Source organism: Grammomys surdaster, unplaced genomic scaffold, assembly GCF_004785775.1.
Source record: "Grammomys surdaster isolate TR1022 unplaced genomic scaffold, NIH_TR_1.0 751, whole genome shotgun sequence".
In the NCBI taxonomy this organism is placed as follows: domain Eukaryota; kingdom Metazoa; phylum Chordata; class Mammalia; order Rodentia; family Muridae; genus Grammomys; species Grammomys surdaster.
This window is the reverse complement of record NW_021605170.1, coordinates 1,816,311-1,833,734: the sequence shown is the minus strand read 5'-3', so window position 1 is coordinate 1,833,734 and position 17,424 is coordinate 1,816,311. Positions and strand designations below refer to the sequence as shown.

Genomic DNA, 17,424 nt, shown 5'->3' with positions numbered 1-17,424 from the left:
GTGCCCAGCTCATCTTCCTCACGGGTTAACCTCAGCCACTTCATGTCCTCACTGCCCTCATGCCCACCTGACCAAGTCTGTCTCTGTTTATCCAACAAGACCACAATGACCCTGTCATGTCACTCACCCTGAGTGTTCTGCTTCATGAGGATAGAGTGGCTCACAGCAACACTTTTATTAGCATCTGTAGTGTGCGCTGTTTCCTGCCTACTGCACGTGTTGATTGTGACTACTTCTGCCTTCAGCAGTTCCACAATGGGGGAGGCTTTCACCTTTGTGTTTTTCTAATGTGAAACATTGTAATTACACACTTCACACAAAGCTGCTTCAGCTGCATGCTTCAGTGAATTCTCATAAGTTTTCCACTCTAAATAGCTCCCATTTGCCATCATACTTTCTTTAAGCCTTAACCATTCTGTAGTGCCTTAAAACTTAGAAATGTATTGGGTATCCAATTGAATCAGATTGATTCCTAACCTGGCATTGTTATTAAATCAGCATGATTGAATTCGATGATTCATTTCCACTATGGGTCTACTTTTGGGGAACTTAGAGCTATCTCATAGGTATGACATTCTCACTCCTGGAAACAGTCTTTTGTGAACCCAGCCGGTCAGGCATAATTGCATCATTCAGACTCTCACATTCATATATATTTTTTAATTTGTTTTTGAGACAGGACATTTCTGGTAACCCAGGCTTGCCTGAAATTTATCATATAGCCCCGATTGTCTCAGAACTTAGTCCTCCCATCTGTCTCCCGAGTGCTGAAATTATGGGTGTGAATCTACAGCTTGCTCTCCAAATCCTTTTGCTTGAATTAGTTTCCACATGTGATATGTCAAAATCTTCTCTTGTAATGATAAAATTGTCTTTCAGTCTTTGTTTTAAAGCACCAGAATGTAATGAGTGTGTTTGTGTGTGTGTCTGTGTGTAGAAATAATATCTATTATGTTCCTAAATGTGTATTATATTTCTAAATGTATGGAGATTATACATATACACATACACACACATACACATACATGGATGCACACACAATGTTAACTGCAGCAGGGAACTTTGTTAGAACTCTGACAATAATACCTCTAGAGTCCATTATCTGAAGAGAGGCTTAATTCACTGCAGCAAACAGTATGTAGCCACCAAGAACAAGGAGTTGCTATTATTCTAGGGGGAGGGCTGTGCTGTGCCATGTGACTAGTTGTAGACTTTGTTGTGTTATTTCTATTCAACAGAATAAAATCCCTATTTATGAAAACATATCAGTGAGTTAGAGTTTGAACTAAGATCGTGGATACCAGGTCCTCCAGGGACACGACTGGAGGGCCAGAGAAGGCAGCTGTGGATTTAGCTTCTATGGCAGCTGCTCTATGTTCGTAACTTCGGTGGGTCTAGGATGACAGTGAGGCAAAAGGGGAAATTACTTAAAAGGCTCAGGTGGTGGAGTAACATGATTTGCATGTGTTTAGGAGCTTTGCTGTGTGGTGAAAGAACTAAAGCCAGGGGAAGTGTTGGTGTTGGTCTGCAGCTAGCAGGCTGTTGAGGTTGGTTTAGCATTCGGGAGAGCCCGGCTCTCAGGTAGAAGGAGTAAGTTCATCATTGAAGATGATCCAAGAATGAGTGAGACTTGGGCTTTGTAAATTGGGGTGTGGCGTCAAGGAGCCTTCAACCATATTCTAGTTTCTTCCTTGGTCAACCAGAAGAAGCTAGTGGCAGACAGGGCCGGTACATGGTGGAAGTAGTGTCAACATTTGAGGAGATGAAGAGAGGAGCCTAAACTCATATGCCCTTCCCTTTGACTCTCCCAGGAGTACAGAAGGCCACGGAGTGAACTCTGGACACAGCCTGGCTCCTGCCCTCTTCCTCTCCACACTCTTGGGTCCTTGCCTTTCCCCTCTCTTCACTGGCCCTGTTACAGCAGGAGTGATCACAGTTGTGTCAGACCAAGGGGAGGGTTTAGTGATGACCAGATACAACATAAATAATTGATATATATATATCTTTATTATGCACAGATAAAAGAATTAAAACTGTGGTTATCAAAACTATACCTCTAAGCAGGTTCACAAAGACCATGGAACAGAGGGAAGGTTACAGCAGGGGTGTTCAAACTGGCCACAGGGATTTTTCAGGGTATGCTTTTACCCTCATAGATGAAAAACAGAAACACAATCAGGCTCACTCAGGAAAAAAGCAGAATAGAGTATTGCATTTGGAAACCGATAATAGTCCTTCCTAGAAAAATATCTGTCAGTTTAATGAACGCACCCCCAGATAAAACAAACAGAGTTAAAATAAAAAAGTTTACATACACGACTCACCCGACAAATGTGCTCTGTTAACATAACCAGCAGTACGCTCATCATTCAAACCATGAGGTAGTTACAGTACAAAAAGACAGGCATGAGCCTGCGCACCCACACACTCAGGCAAGCTTTCGAAGAACACACACAGGAAATGGATTTACAATCTCATTACCAGACAAGCAAAAGGCCATTTTGTGTTTAGGAAAAAAACTGCTACATGACCAGCTCAGGTAGAAGAAACATCTCTGACCTTTGGAAATGCAGCAGTAACAGCTGGAGAACACTGTGTGAAGGGCTGTAGTGCCTTGTACAGACAGTCCCGTCTTAGACGCTGGGGACGCTGGGGTGGTCCAGCATGGCTTCAGCAATGACAAAACAAAATGGCCTCTGCAGCCACCAGTGTGGCCCACAGACACAACACAAGACTTTTCAGGTGGAACTGGGTTCAGCCAGACTATAACAACAGTCTTAAGGAAACTTGTAGAATATGCTATGAAAGTAAGGCTTGTACTTTGTATTAAATCTATGAAGGGTGAAGGAGTAAGAAACACTATAGCAGGAGCCAGAGGAGACACTCAAACTTTACACTTCAGGAATACTTAAGGACATTCATTTTCCAATATGGGGTCAGATTTCTGAATAATACTTCTGATAATGAGATCCAAGGAAATAAAAGCTTTTCTCTCTTTTCTTTCTCTCTTTTTTAAAAAAAAGTCTTTTGGTTTGCATCTTATAAATTTGTAAGTTAATTTAAGATTACTTATAAAGTCATTGGCAATGTATTATCTCTCTCAAAAATATACATTTAAATATATTACAAAATTTTAACCCCACCCATCTAAGAAATCGTTTAATATCTTCCCATAGCTAATTTTCTCTTTAATATGATGGAAAAGGTTTTTCTTTTTAAATCAAAGAACTGATTAGAAGAATTCACAGTAACTGAAATTAGACATTTCATATGGAGTAACTTAAAGTTCTCTAAAACATTTAAATATATCTTTATACAGAATTTTTGTAGTAAAATATAGCTATAAGTGATTTAAAGACTCTAGTCTTCTTTGAAGACATCTTTAAACATTTTTTATACATAGAATATACTTAAAAGTTACATTCTGCTGAAGGTTAGGCAAAGCGCATTATTTTTAAACACAGGTAGCATAATCCAGGTCCTCCACAATGACACCTTCCTGTTAAAAACCAACAAACTAAAGAAAAGTATTTCTCTAGTCTTAAACCATTTTGTATTCATGAGGAAAATCTGAAGTATTTTCAATGTATCTAAGATCAGTTGGAGGCCCTCAGCCCTGAAGGAATATGCTTTGGTTCAAATTTTCCCAATTGAATGGAAGCTAGGCCACTCTGTGGTCCGTCGGACAAGGGCTCATCGATTGAGAGACTGTCCATCTCCCTTCATATGCTGTTTCTACCGCAATGCTTCCGAGCTTCTGACTAAAGTTTTCATTCATGAAGGCCTGGGCACAACTGCCTGACTTTAAAGGCTGTGGGCTTTGCTCATGGCTATTTCAGGCAAGGATCTAGCTTTTTCTACTTATGGAATCTTAGGTTGTTGTGGGGTGTGGGGGGAGGGGAATTCTGGAAAAGTAGTATTATTTAATTTGCAGTGGATCAGGCACAGAGAATCCTCTCTGGGGTTCAGTTTCCACACAGAGGCATCACTGAGCTCAGTAACTATCAGAGCGGCATTACCTTATTCTGCTGAAGAAGTTCACCTGAAACCCCTTTTAAAGTTAGTGCCCTTCTCCCTGTCTCTGCATCCTCGGGGCTGAACTGATGACATCATCAGATGGCTTGGGGCTCTCCAGGCTTGTATACAGGCTCATCAGAGAGACTGATGGGTTTGGAGTCAATATAGTCTACCACATATAACTCAAGTTCCGACTCTGGAAGCATAGAGCATTTTTAAGGAGGAAGTGATTGTCTCTCAAATGTGCCGGACGTTCTGATTTGTGCCTATGTGACCATACATGGGCATTACCTTGCTAATCCCTTCGCTTACCACTGAACCCCACCTGCCTGATGTTTAAGTGTTATTAGGACACAATGTCTGAAACAGGCACAAGTCTGATGTTCCACACTCTCGACTGTTTTCTGTTTCCGTGTGCCTGGAAGGAGAAACAAACTTGGCTTTAAGGCACTTTTGGAGTTGGTGTGCATGCATGGAGGATCCAGAATCAGCGTTCACTTTGGCCCAAGAGAGGAATGTTGCCTTGGCAAGTGACAGCCCCACAAGGCTAGTGAGCTACACAGGGACCATGTAGGGTGTGGCAGGTCAGAAGTGGGCATCCAGAGCGAGATGCAGGTTGGATATGGAGGGAGCATCTCTTCTAGTTTACATCTTGGTTCAGCTAGGCGAGGACCCCTGCCTGTCTCTCCCTGGCTCGACGCTCTCTGACACCCCTTCACCATCTCCTATACTCTGTAAAACATACGACCCCAAACGATGGATGTTTGGACACCTGGACAAAGCAGCATTCAAAAACAAAAACAAAAAAACAACCCCCCCCCAAATTGGCATATGTTTCACATTGGAACCCCCATCCTGCGAGGGGCTGGTGGGGAAGGCTGCCAGCTTAGCTTTCATATGACAGATGTCCAGGGTCATATTTACATGGGCCATGGTAAGGGGTGGGTAGAACAGGCTGTCTGTATACTGAAATTCACTCTCTTTACAGGGAGCCCAGATCAAGCCTTCCGAGTCTGGACACGCAGCACTGGCATCAGATCCTGCTGTGGCAGTGGCAGGTGTCTGTCCACCTAGGCTGTGCTGCTGCTGGAGCATGGGGTGCTCTGAGTGCTCCCGATGCTGTGGGCCGCGCTGCTGTTCTCCGAGGCTGGTGGCGAGGTAGGGACTTGCTGCCTTCTTGCGGTCTCCCCTGCAATTAAGAAAGAGCTGTCATACTGTGCGATCTGAGAAGGAATGTGGTTCCCCCCCCCCCGCCCTTTTCTTTGACTTTTTACCTGGTGTTTTTCTCAATTACAGGCAGAAGCAGCTAGCCCAAGTTGACTGGAGGGCCTGGTACTTTAAGGGTTTTGTTTTGTTGTTTTGTATTTTTTTTATAAGCCAGTAAGAGTGTCTTCTGTATGGCAGTTGTGGCTAGGATCTCTGGTGGCTCTAGGATCTCTGTGACAAATGCTCTGGATTCCAGAGCTCACAACTCTCAAACCTAACCAGTGTCTACTAGCTAGGGGCAAATCTTCTGATACCATGAAACTGCATAACTATCTCACAAGTTCATGACCAAGAACCACACAACCGAGTTTAAAAGTAATCACAAATCAATATAATACTGTTTTAAGTAAGTCTATAACTTTTTCATTGGCCTACCCCTTTTGTGCTAGGGATGGAACCTAGGCTTTTGCACATGCTCGGCATAAGCCAAATGCCACTGAGCCACCCACCATCCCCTTTTCTTGAATGCCTTGCTCAGCACTGGGCAAGTGACTTTGAGAGCTTGCCCTAGCCACAGCACAAAGGGCTTTATGTGCCCAGCAGGAAACCCACCTGAGAAGTGGAAATGGGGAGGGGCTCAAGGGGGAGGGCTAAGGGGGGGGGAGCCTCAGTGGGAAGGTCCTGCCAAGGGAAAACCCTTTGGGGCAAGGAGCTTAAATACATGGGACCTGTACTGACTGTCAGCAAACCCCCTGTTAGCATCTGGGGCTCTCTGCTGAGTTCAGTGTGAGCGTCTCCTAACATTACATGCCCCACTTGTCATTACACACCCTGTTGCATTACAGCTCGGCCTGCTCTTAGTGCCAAGTGTGCACTGCTCTGGAGAGGGAGGAAAGCTCAGGTCACACATGGTTTGGATTTAGCTGTGTGAGAGGCCCTGAGGTTAGCTAGTCCCTTCAGTGAAACTGGCCTTTGAAAAAAAAGCTGCTGCCCAAATGTCCCCTTAGCAGTCCCCACCCCCACCGGTGTGGGAAGTCCCCCATTCCCCCCCTCCCCCCGAAGGCCAGGTCTGTTTATGAGTTAGGCCCTCTCTTTCCTGTCAGGCTGAAATATACAGGTTGCCAGAGATAAGCAACCCTCCCTTCTGCCTCATTAAAACAATACTACAGCAGCTAGAACAGGCTCTGACCTCTGAGCCAGCTCAGGAACTAGAGGCCTAGACTTCCACTGCCTTCCCGGGGCCCCTCAAAGATCTCTGCCAAATAAGCAGTTCTGCAAAAGGCAGTGCCGCTCGCTCACGTCCCGGGTCAGGTTTCAGCTTTCCCTAACACAGCTCTACAGGCTTCTGCAATCCACCTCAGAGCACTTGGGGCTGCTGCATGCATTGGCTTCCTCTAATTATTTTTTCTTCTGGGATTGGAGGGATGGAGAGGGGAAGGGGTCAGTATTCCCAAGGAGCAGGCAGGCCACAGGTGTTTTAAGTCTCTCTGCAGGATTCTGGATCTTCCCCAGCACTGCCCCTTCAAACGTGTATGTGATCAAGGGTGAGAAGTAATATTCTGCCAAAAATTCACTTTCTCTTAAATGGAAGATCATTTCTAGAAAATAATCCAATCTTCTTTTTCCTTTCTCCTCACCTTCCGTTTTCCTCCCGTGCTCCCTTCTGTGTTTGAACCCAGGGCCTTGGATATTCCTATATATTTCCAGCCCTTAACTATCCTGATGTGTGTGCACACACACACACACACACTCATTCACACACACATATATGTACACACAGACACACACTCACACATATACACAGACACACACACACATTCAGACATATACACACTCACACACATATATATACAGACACATATACATACACATGTATACACACACTCACTCACACACACACATATATATACACACAGGCACAGACACATACAGACATATATACACACACATATATATACACAGACACATATACATACAGATATACACACTCACACATATACTCTCTCACATACACACACTGACACAGACACACACACATATACATATACACACAGACACACACTCACACATATATACATATACACATACACACAGACTCACACACACAGACACACACACACTCACACACACAGAACACACATACACACATACACACACTCACACACACATATATACACAGAGACACACACATATATATACATACACACAGACACACAGACTCACACACATACACACACTCACACACACATATATACACAGAGACACACACACAGACACACACACACACACATCACTTTACCACTCATGTTAATCCATTCTCAGTAGAACACTCCTGTTACCTAGGCTGTTGCAGTGGCCACACATAGAGCTGAACCTCAGGCCTTGGACTTGGCTAGGTAAGCACTCTATTACTGAGGTAAATCCCTAATCCCTGACTCTCACTAAAACAACAATCGCCTTCCCCTTTAAGTGTGGTCTAAGGGGAGGTGTCTTGCCATTCCTTTGGGCTCTGCTGGCCTTGTGAGCTCTGTCTCTAGTGGATGAAGCAGGACAGCCTTTCTCATGTTTATCTCTTCCAGAACAGGACAAACGCTTGATGAGTCATGCTCAGGAAAAATGTCAGCGGTGTGTCCTGCCCAGGAAGTCTGAATATCTGCTTCCTGGGAAGTGTCTCTTTGCTGTGTCAGCTTATTTTAATGCCCAGTAGAAAAAACTCTCATAATTTTCAGAGTCTTGGAAACTTTTTTTTTTTTTTGGTTTTTCGAGACAGGGTTTCTCTGTGTAGCCCTAGCTGTCCTGGAACTCACTCTGTAGACCAGGCTAGCCTTGAACTCTCAAACTCAGAAATCTGCCTGCCTCTGCCTCCCAAGTGCTGGGATTAAAGGCGTGCACCACCACCACCTGGACTGGAAACTCTTGTAAAACCCTGGGGAGAGGGAGAGGGAGAGGGAGAGAAGGAGGGAGGGAGAGAGGGAGGGGGGGGAGAGAGAGAGAGAGAGAGACAGAGAGAGAGAGAGAGAGAGAGAGAGAGAGAGAGGTGGTGCACATCTGTCCTCAGAATTGTGGGGCGTGCCCCGAGGTGGTCAGTCACACTAGCTTGATACTCTTACTGACTTAGGTTCAATGCACTGTTCTGTCGAGGAGAATCTCTGCCGGGGACCTGTTTGTAAATGCTCCGGATCCTGGAGCAGGCTGGCTCTCTGGACTAGATGAATCTGTGAGCTCTGGATTCAAGGGAGTGTCTCTGACTCAATATATAATGTATAGAGGCATAAATCTGTCACAGAAGGTTCAGAGGTGTAGGCGACTGAGGCATCAGACACTAGAGACTACATACCCTAGTGGAGTGGATCCAGCTGCCGCAATAAAAGCAATATGGCTCCCCTAGTTTCCTTTGTCCCTTGCTAGACTGGACTTGCCTGTCCTTATCCAGGAAGAAGAGGGCCATGCACCCTCTGAAGAGGGTGACCTTGAGGATACTGGAAATGCCCAGTCTCAGACACCACAGCTGAGTACAAGGTGCTGCTGTAGAGACATCACACACTTGGGTTCTGCTGACGCCAAGTGCAGCCTCACACCAACTGAAGCAGAATGGCCTTGGTCTCCTTGTGACAGCCTACATGTTTGTTTCCTCTGGAACATGACGTGTATTTGATTATCCACATTCAGGAAAAGTGTCAGTACTGTGCCCTACCCAGGAAGTTTGAGGGTTTTTTTTCCTGTGTTGCTATGTCAGCACTTTTTTTTAATACTTTTCTCTTTTCTCTCTGTCTCTGTCTCTCTGTCTCTCTCTCTCTCTGTCTCTCTCTCTCTCTCTCTCTCTCTAAGACCTATACTGTGCAGGTAGGAAACAGGAAGACCTGTTTCAGGAAAAACTCGATGAGCTCAGAGGAAAGGTGCAGGGGTGACCCTGGGGCTCATCCATAAAACAGTCCCCTCAACACACCTTACAGAAGTTTGAATGGCTAGGACCTCCATATTTGGAACTACTCCTGTATTATTTTCAGAGAGATAACCCAGGTATAAGGGAAGAAGAGATCTTTAAAACAAAACAAAGGAAAGTTATAGTTCTTAGAATTAAAAAAACTCAAGGCAGTGTTCTGAGTAACTGAAAGAAATGAAGAAGCAGAGGACTAGTTAAGAGGTTCGCCTTTCAAATACTTTATATAGTGAGAGAGTGCAGGACACAGGGGTGAGAAAGGTGAGAGGAAAGAAAAGTTGAGTGACATACGCCTGCCACCTTAGGTGTGTAAGACAGGAGGGTCATAAATTTGAGGCCAGTTTGGGCCACATAGTGAGCTTAAAGCCAACATAGGCTGTGCTGAGATACTCTATATCACCCTAAACACACACACACACACACACACACACACACACACACACACACACACACACACACTTAAGAAAGAGGGACTGAAGGAATGATGGATTGGTTATTAAGCTGAACACCCAATTAATTCCCAGCACAAAATATGAAAACACCCCTAAATCAAGGGATATTATTATTATAAAGATGATTCCAGAAAGGAAAGACAGCTCACACATGGAGAGAATCAGAAATATAAATCTAAGTGGTATCAAACCCCTCAGCAGCAATCTTTCGAGCTAGAAGAAAATGAGGATCACTCTTGGAATTCTAAAGGATTATTTATAATCTAACAGTGGATACCATGTCTGTTGAGCAAGTGTTTCTATAGAGGATATTTTGGACTCACAACATAAAGGAAACATGTATTTCCCATGTCCCCTTTAAACCAAGAAGGAAGGTGTGGGATATACCACCTAAGACATCTGTGACCCAAAGAAAACCTCCAGATTGGGGGTGAAATGGGACAGGTTAGACAGGTCCAGCTGGCTTAAACATTGTTTCATTTTTAAGAGGGGAGGAGAATAGTGAGTAGTGAGTTTATGCCTGTGAATAGCTGCTGGGCATAGATGCTGGGAACCAAACCTGGGTTCCCTGAAGGAACAGTCAGTACTCTTAATGTGGAGCCATCGACAGCCATCTTGTTGTGGAAGAAAATGGACGCCATTTGGGGATATATCAGGAGATCATAACAGCTGGCAGTCACCAGACAAACTGGTGATAAATGCCTAGAAAACTAAGCTAGTGGGGGATGGGATACAGATAGGCAGAGAAACGTTACTGATCTTTGGAAAACCATGTGTGGAAACACATGGGGGAGAGGTAATGGAACTATCATACCGAATGGCTAAGTTGTAATCAGCACACGTGTGGTCATCACTGCAGAAACAGTGAATATGTATCCGACCAAGATTTCAGTGTGGTTGTACCAGGGTGGCAGCGGTTTTCAACCTGTGGTTCGAGATCCTTTTGGAGGTCAAATGACCCTTTCCCGGGGGTTGCATGCCAGATACTCTGTATATCAGATATTTACATGAAGATTCATAACTAATAAAATTGCAGTTATGAAGCAGCAACCAAAAATAATTTTATGGCTGGGGGTGACCACAGCACGAGGAGCTGCATTAAAGGGTTGCAGCATCAGGAAGGTTGAGGACGACTGTGCTAGGGGTAAGAAGGGAAATGGATGGATGATTGGGATGCCCAGGTAAAGCAGAAATAAACCACCATTTTCTGCAGTAGAATGTTAACAGAGAGGATCCCAAGCAAAAAGAGGCAGCCACATATTGAGTTACTCAGAAATGTCAGCTAATATCTCACAGGACCAGACAAGAGTTTTAAAAATGCTACTACAGGGATGGAAAAAAAAAAGAGTGAAGTTAGGGTGGGTCTGGCCGTCTCAGAAAGTCGTTCAGGCACCATACAGTCACTCACATACTATTTTGATGAAGCTAAAAAGGTTTCCTACAAAGTAAACACAGAGATCTTGCCTTCCAGAAAACAACAGATGTGAGCACACCTGTGACTCTGGTACCTGTGTCCCCAGAAGTGAAAAACCTTGGACCAGAACCACACCTAACCCTCAACCATCTCTCCTTTGTACACGGTGAAATAGGGTTTTAAAATGGGGTTCTCCAAACAGAAATAATGGATCCCAAAGGCAGCTATCTCATTGTGCCCAGAGTTGCTCTATGACAGAGAGGGAACCCCATCTTTTTAGACTAAAAGCTATTCCAGGAACATAAGTGTCAGGATTCCAATCTGTGACTTGTATACTGTGGAAAGGCTGCTGACCGTGAGCAGAGGGAGTGATCCAAATGAAAGGTTGTTCTGGACACAGAGGCAAAGCAGCTTGAACCCTCAAATATACCATATAAGGTCTGCACTCCACAGTTAGCTTACTGTGGAAATTAGACTGAGTTGGTGTTTGGATGGCCATCTCTGCTTGCTGGCCACAGCATTCTGACTGTCTGTTCATCTAAGCTTGCTGCTGGCTGACCCACGTCAGAAACTAACTGGGTTCGGAATGGAGCCCTCTTTGTGTTTGTTTGGAACTAAGATTAACTGTGAGCTGTTCATGAGATCAGCTGGGATCCACAGCTTTGACTGAAAAGTCATTTTGGAGTGGAATCAAAAGCAACATCAAGAGCTAAAGCCAAACAATAGCATCTACAGGTCTTTTAGTTTCTGAGTTGGCACAAACATAAACTGCTAGAAGGGCCTTTTCTTTGCCTTTAATCTGTGTGCAAACTTTATTTTCGTATTAACAATCCTTTCAGCTTTCCTCTGACGCTTTTGTTTGGATGAAAGAGGTTGAGGTACAACCACCTCCAACTTCAGTGAGGAACAGGACACAACACTCAGCTTTGCCCTCTATCAGCTTGATGCTTGGCTTTGGACAAATCTGGTTTTGACAGAGGGATCTCAGTGGGGTCTGCTTCCACAGTGAGTATCATTGGATAACCCTGTATTATGCCTGGGCCTGACTTCCTAGCCCAAGATGGACCATGTGGGTTTCAGGATCAGCTCTAAGACCAAAGCCAGCTAATGGCTGAGTAGACACATGGAAAACATCTGTGGGCGATCAGCCCCACATAAAACCCTCAGGGCTACAGTCTTCTTGGAGTACTTTCAAGTTTATTCCCTGTAGACAACATAGGCCGCCAAGTGCCCTAGAACCTCCTCCGTGCAGGAGGCTGGAAAAAGTTGCAAAGGACTATTAGTTTGAGATCTAAACATGTCAGTATTGCTGTGATAAAATTATTTACTCCAAAATTCTACTCTGCTAAAAGCTGTCCCTTCGGGTTCTTTTCTGAACTTTCGCATGAGGAAAACGTCTCCAAATGACTCACAGGCATTTATATAACGCTCGGAACCACCCCACTCAGGCCTTTGTCTTCTCTGACAAGAAACACATTTCACTCAAAAGCTGCTGGTTGGGAGTGACTTTTGAGGACTTAGAGTTCTATTAAACTCTCTCAAGCTTTTGCCGCTAGGCTTTCACACCATAGTGTAGAAGGTCTGCTGCTGTTTGTGCCACAATCTAAAATACTTTGTTACGAACCTGTAGCATTTGAAGTGAAAAGAGAGTCAGACTTTTAGCTAACAAACGAGCTCCTGTCACATACTTTTCTCAAGAGTTTGAGGCTCTGTGTAGAAACAAGCAGAAAACAGGGAGCTGGGGATGAACCAGCTGCCCAAGCATGATGACTGGGGTATAGAACCCCCCAGAACTTAGTAAAATTCACGGAAGGTTGACGGCTAACTGTAATCTCAGTCCTCTGGGAGGCAGAGCCGGGATTATCAGGGCAACTCTGAATTTACCAAAAGAACATCAAAATGGGAAGGCAGGATGGGAGAGCACAGCTTTAACTTCTTTGTTTTACTCTATATTTTTTCTAGTCATAAAAATATATTTTGAAATTTAAACTTTGTAAACATAGGAGAATCTTGTTTATGAAAGATGTCACGAGTTAAAGGCCAGGAGATCGTGGTTTGGAGTCCCTGAGTCCCTGACTGAGGGCAGGAGAGGGCATTATCCAATGCCCTGGCAGCTGTGGTCTCCCTCATCACATCAGCTTATTCCAAAGTCTCTCATTTTGGAGAGTTGGTTTCTAGTACCAGTTAGTCATCCTACACAGACCCCTTTAAGTTCTATGACAAGATTAGAACTATTTTAGAAGCTGAATATCACCAGCACTGTAATTGCAACTAACAACAGGATAAACATTTCTTTTCTAAGCATCACTTAGACAGAGTTACATTTTTACGTGGCCTAAATAATAACGCTGAATACATAAATATAAGAATAGTGAAAATGGATGTTCTCTTTTTTTTGCTTATTATGTTACCTGTCCAACAAAAACACTGGTGTCTATTGTGTGGCGGGTGCCCTGTGTGGCAGGTGCCCCCTGTGGTGGGTGCCCAGATGCGCCCTAGCTACGAGTGAGCAGTCACTAACCTGTGTGGGAGTAGATGTACCACAAGGCCCCTGTCAGCAGTGCTCCGATCACAAACGCTGCAAACGCAATACCCATCACGGTGAGCGTGTCCAGGCCGTGGAAAATCTCTAGAAGTGGGAAAGAGACAAACATGATGTCAAGCTGTCTCACATACTTCAGCTTCATTCTTACTTCACAAGCATGGCCATAGTTAAGATCAGAGGCTATAATTACACTAAATTCTATGTTTTGTTACTTGCAAATTTTCTGACAAAGGAAAAAACGGATTGATTGGGCTTTTACATATTCTGTTTGCAATTTATTCTGAGCAAAGGCTTTTTTAATAAAAAATTTCAGGTTTATTTAATTTACTTTGTTTGTATGAATCTTTGCCTGCATGAACTTAAGTGCACTACATGTGTGCCTGTTGAATCTCCTATCTTAGACCTGGGGTTATGCATGGCTGTGGGCCACCATGTGGGTGCTGGGGATCCTGGATCCTCTGCAAGAGCAACAAGTGCTCTCAATCACTGAGTCATCTCCCCAGCTCCCCAAAACGTCAGCTTTAAAAATAAGATTTATAAACCTTGTGATACTTAAAATCTATGGTCTGAGAACCTAGGTAACTTGAAAAGTCACAGGTTAAAATACTTTAGATGGTAAAGAACCAGGTTGTGCACACTCTTAGTCCCAGTACTCGGGATGCAGAGGCAGGCAGATCACTATGAGTTCAAGGTCAGCCTGGTCTATGTAGTGAGTTCCAGGCCCACCAAGGGTATGCAGTGAGACCCTGACTTTTAAAAAATGTAAACTTCCACTATCAAAATCAGACTCCTTGCTTCCTGCTCGGGTACTTGTGAGCAATGAGATTCACTAGAGCCTTAGCTCTGAAACGTTTTTGAGAACACTTACGGAGTCTGAAAGATGAGAGGGAAAGAGAGCAGAATGAATTATTCTTGTGCCTTAGGACATGCCACGGAGTCCACAGTAAGCCCCAACCTTAATCCTCACCAACAGCCTTGCTTTAAACAACCTGCTCTTTGACACCTTTCCAACTCTGATCTTTCCATGAAGAAAATTACTTCTCAGTGGGTGCCACATCAGTTTTATGGTCAGAAAAATATTTAAAACTATATAACTAATTGTTCCTCTACTTGGCAAAGATTTTTTTTTTTAGGTTTGAAACTGACTTCAGCTCACAGAAATTGGATACTTCCTTTCATTCAAGACGAAGGATCTTTGAGTTCAGACTAGTTTGTAAAGAACTGTTTGGTAAGATAACAGTCCGTTTTAACACACATATACACACATGTATATATGTGTGTGTGTATATACATGTATATATACATATATATTTTTTAAATTGAAGGTGCAACTTCTCTCCATGTCACAATTTCTTCTTTTACTCCATTCAGAAGCAACCCTAACTGATCATTCTAGAAATGAAACCTCTTCGCTTTTGAACTCACATCAGCACAAAAGATTGTTATAGGCAAAGGTGACCCCTAAGTAGCCACAGCCATTCAAAGGCTGTTGTTCAGTATTGCCTGATGGAAGGAGTCTCGAAGGACTCAAGCTCTTCCGGCTGCATGCCTGCTGGTGTGTTCCTTTATGTTCTGGAATAATGAGGGTGACTCCACCCACCACAGCCAGGAGGTAACACAAAATGAGTCATTATGACAAAGAGGCAGTCCTGGGAAGGAACAGGGAACGAGAAACCAGGAAGAGTCTGGTGGAAGTTACAATGACAGACCAACCCTTCAGGCCAGGAAGTTTAATCTAGTCCATGGGACAGATACAAAAAGGCGCTAGGCGCTGGGCCATTGTATGCCTGCCAATGCAAAGACGGCATGCCCATAAATTTTTAGTAAAGACAGCCTGATATTCCAAAGACAGAGATGTCATTTATGAAGATCAGCCCATTGTGTCTGTTACTGAGTTTGTGGTACTCCATTATTCCATAATCCTCTGGAAATAAGCCACTTAGAATATAAAAAGGGGCTTTTTATAAAAGTACTATGAAGAATGATTTGTGTCCAGCACTCTAGAGGCAGAGATAGGTGAATCTCTGAGTTCGAGGCCAGTCTGTTCTATGGAGTGAGTTCCAGGATAGCCAGGGCCACACAGAGAAACCCTGTCTCAAAAACAACAACAACAACAAAAACAACAACAAAACAACCAAAAAAAATAAAGAAAAGAAAGAAAAAGAAAAGAAAGTTAAATAAAAGAACACTGTGTATGTCTTGGGGTCAGCGATGGGAACCAGTCCTGGGAATCTTCAGGAGGAAAATGATACAGACTCTCCTCACAGGGACACACCATCTAAAAGAACCTTGGGTGGGTGACAAGACACCAAAGTGGAATTCTATGCCAATGATAATCATGGAAACTCACTTTAATAATATACAAAGTGATAGCCACCTACACGACTCTCAACTCATTCTGTACCAATGGTGCTGGACACAGTTATTCTCTTACTCTCCCTAGCTTTCTCTATCCCTTGACCTAAAAATAGTCTTGAATGTGTGGTGTTGTGTTCCTCTGAGCAGATAACCACCACAGATGGAATTTGAAACAAACACTCCTCACTGGATGACAGAAAAAAAGCACACAAATAACTGACTTGATAAAGTGAGGCTGAAGCCTTGCCGCTCCGGTTCCATGTGTCAGTGGGTCAGCAGATGAAGGTTTAATACAGCAAGGGTAGAGACCACAGGAATAGGAAGAGAGGGGGTGAAGGAAGGACAGAGGAAAGGAGAAGAAAAGCGTGAGGGGAAAGGAAGAGGAAGTGGGGAGGAAAGCCCAGTACTCCTTATCAGCTCAGCTTGGCACGTCTTCTTCCCTAACCAGCACATTCTTAGAAAAGCCCGGAGGCTTTGCCTGGAAATAGTTGCATAAAGACTTACGTGGAGGAGGAGGGACTGGACTGGAATCCTTAGTGTTTGGAACATTTTCTGAAACAAAAGCATAAGTCACAATGCATTCCATTTACGTAAGGGATCATCAGGCTCAGCAGAGCAGACTTTTTCTATTTGTTAATACGCGTGTGTGTGTGTGTGTCTGTCTCTTTGTGTGTGTGTGTGTGTATGTGTGTGTGTGTGTAACTGTGTGGGGGTGCTACTGGAGGCTAGGAGAGGGTGCTGGATCCCCTGGAGCTAGAATTATAAGCAGTCGTGGGCCAGCTGACTTGGGTGCTGAGAGCTAACCTCTGGTTCTCTAGAAGAGCAGCCATCACTCTTAACTGCTGCGCCATCTCTCCGTCACTATTGCCAGTCTTCCTCTTTACATACCAAAAGTCCATCTCAGAAATGTTAGGCACTGTAGTTTGCTAATGAACCGTTGCAGAAGCTCCCCAATTTGAAGGAAACCCAAAGGCACCTGAATCTAAGGGCTCTGAGTCTGTCTGCGTGCATGTATTCATTCTTATGGTTACCTATACAAGGGTTCAATACCACCAAATACCATGCGTCTCCAATACAGTCACAACAGTGTTCCCCCTTTTAAACATTCTTTTAAGAATCTACAGCTTTCAGCTGGACATAGTGGCTTGTGTCTTTAATCCCAGCACTCAGAAGGCAGAGGCAGGTGGGTTCAAGGCTAAGCCTGGTCTACAAAGAGACCAGGGGTACAGAACAGCCAGAGTCACATAGTGAGACTTTGTCTGGAAAAACCACCACCACCACTATCTACAGCTGTTGTAACTTCTCTCCTAACCGCAGGGTTAGGTTTGGCTGTATTACCAGATTCTCTCTCTTCTCACCATGTTCCAAATGTTTTCTCCTACTGGGTCCCCTCAAAGTGAACTCCGGAGAGCCCCCAGGGACTCCCTTTTGTATACAGAGAAAAACAAATGCAGTCTGTTTCCAATGAAATATAGTGTCCCCTCCCCTTTCC

At 44.1% G+C, this 17,424-nt stretch overlaps 1 protein-coding gene across 1 annotated transcript in view; it reads right to left on the bottom strand.

The window, feature by feature from the left end:
• Positions 1 to 1,985: 1,985 nt before the first annotated feature.
• The window catches only part of Tgfbr3 (transforming growth factor beta receptor 3), a 178,863-nt gene continuing 163,424 nt past the window's right edge, over positions 1,986 to 17,424 (bottom strand). Inside the window, exons 15-17 of the mRNA XM_028782394.1 lie at positions 16,437 to 16,484; positions 13,551 to 13,658; positions 1,986 to 5,206 (exon numbers count right to left, since the gene is read on the bottom strand). Of these exons, the coding sequence (XP_028638227.1) occupies positions 5,088 to 5,206; positions 13,551 to 13,658; positions 16,437 to 16,484 (275 nt within the window). The 3' untranslated portion in view covers positions 1,986 to 5,087. The remainder of the gene's footprint in view (positions 5,207 to 13,550; positions 13,659 to 16,436; positions 16,485 to 17,424) is intronic.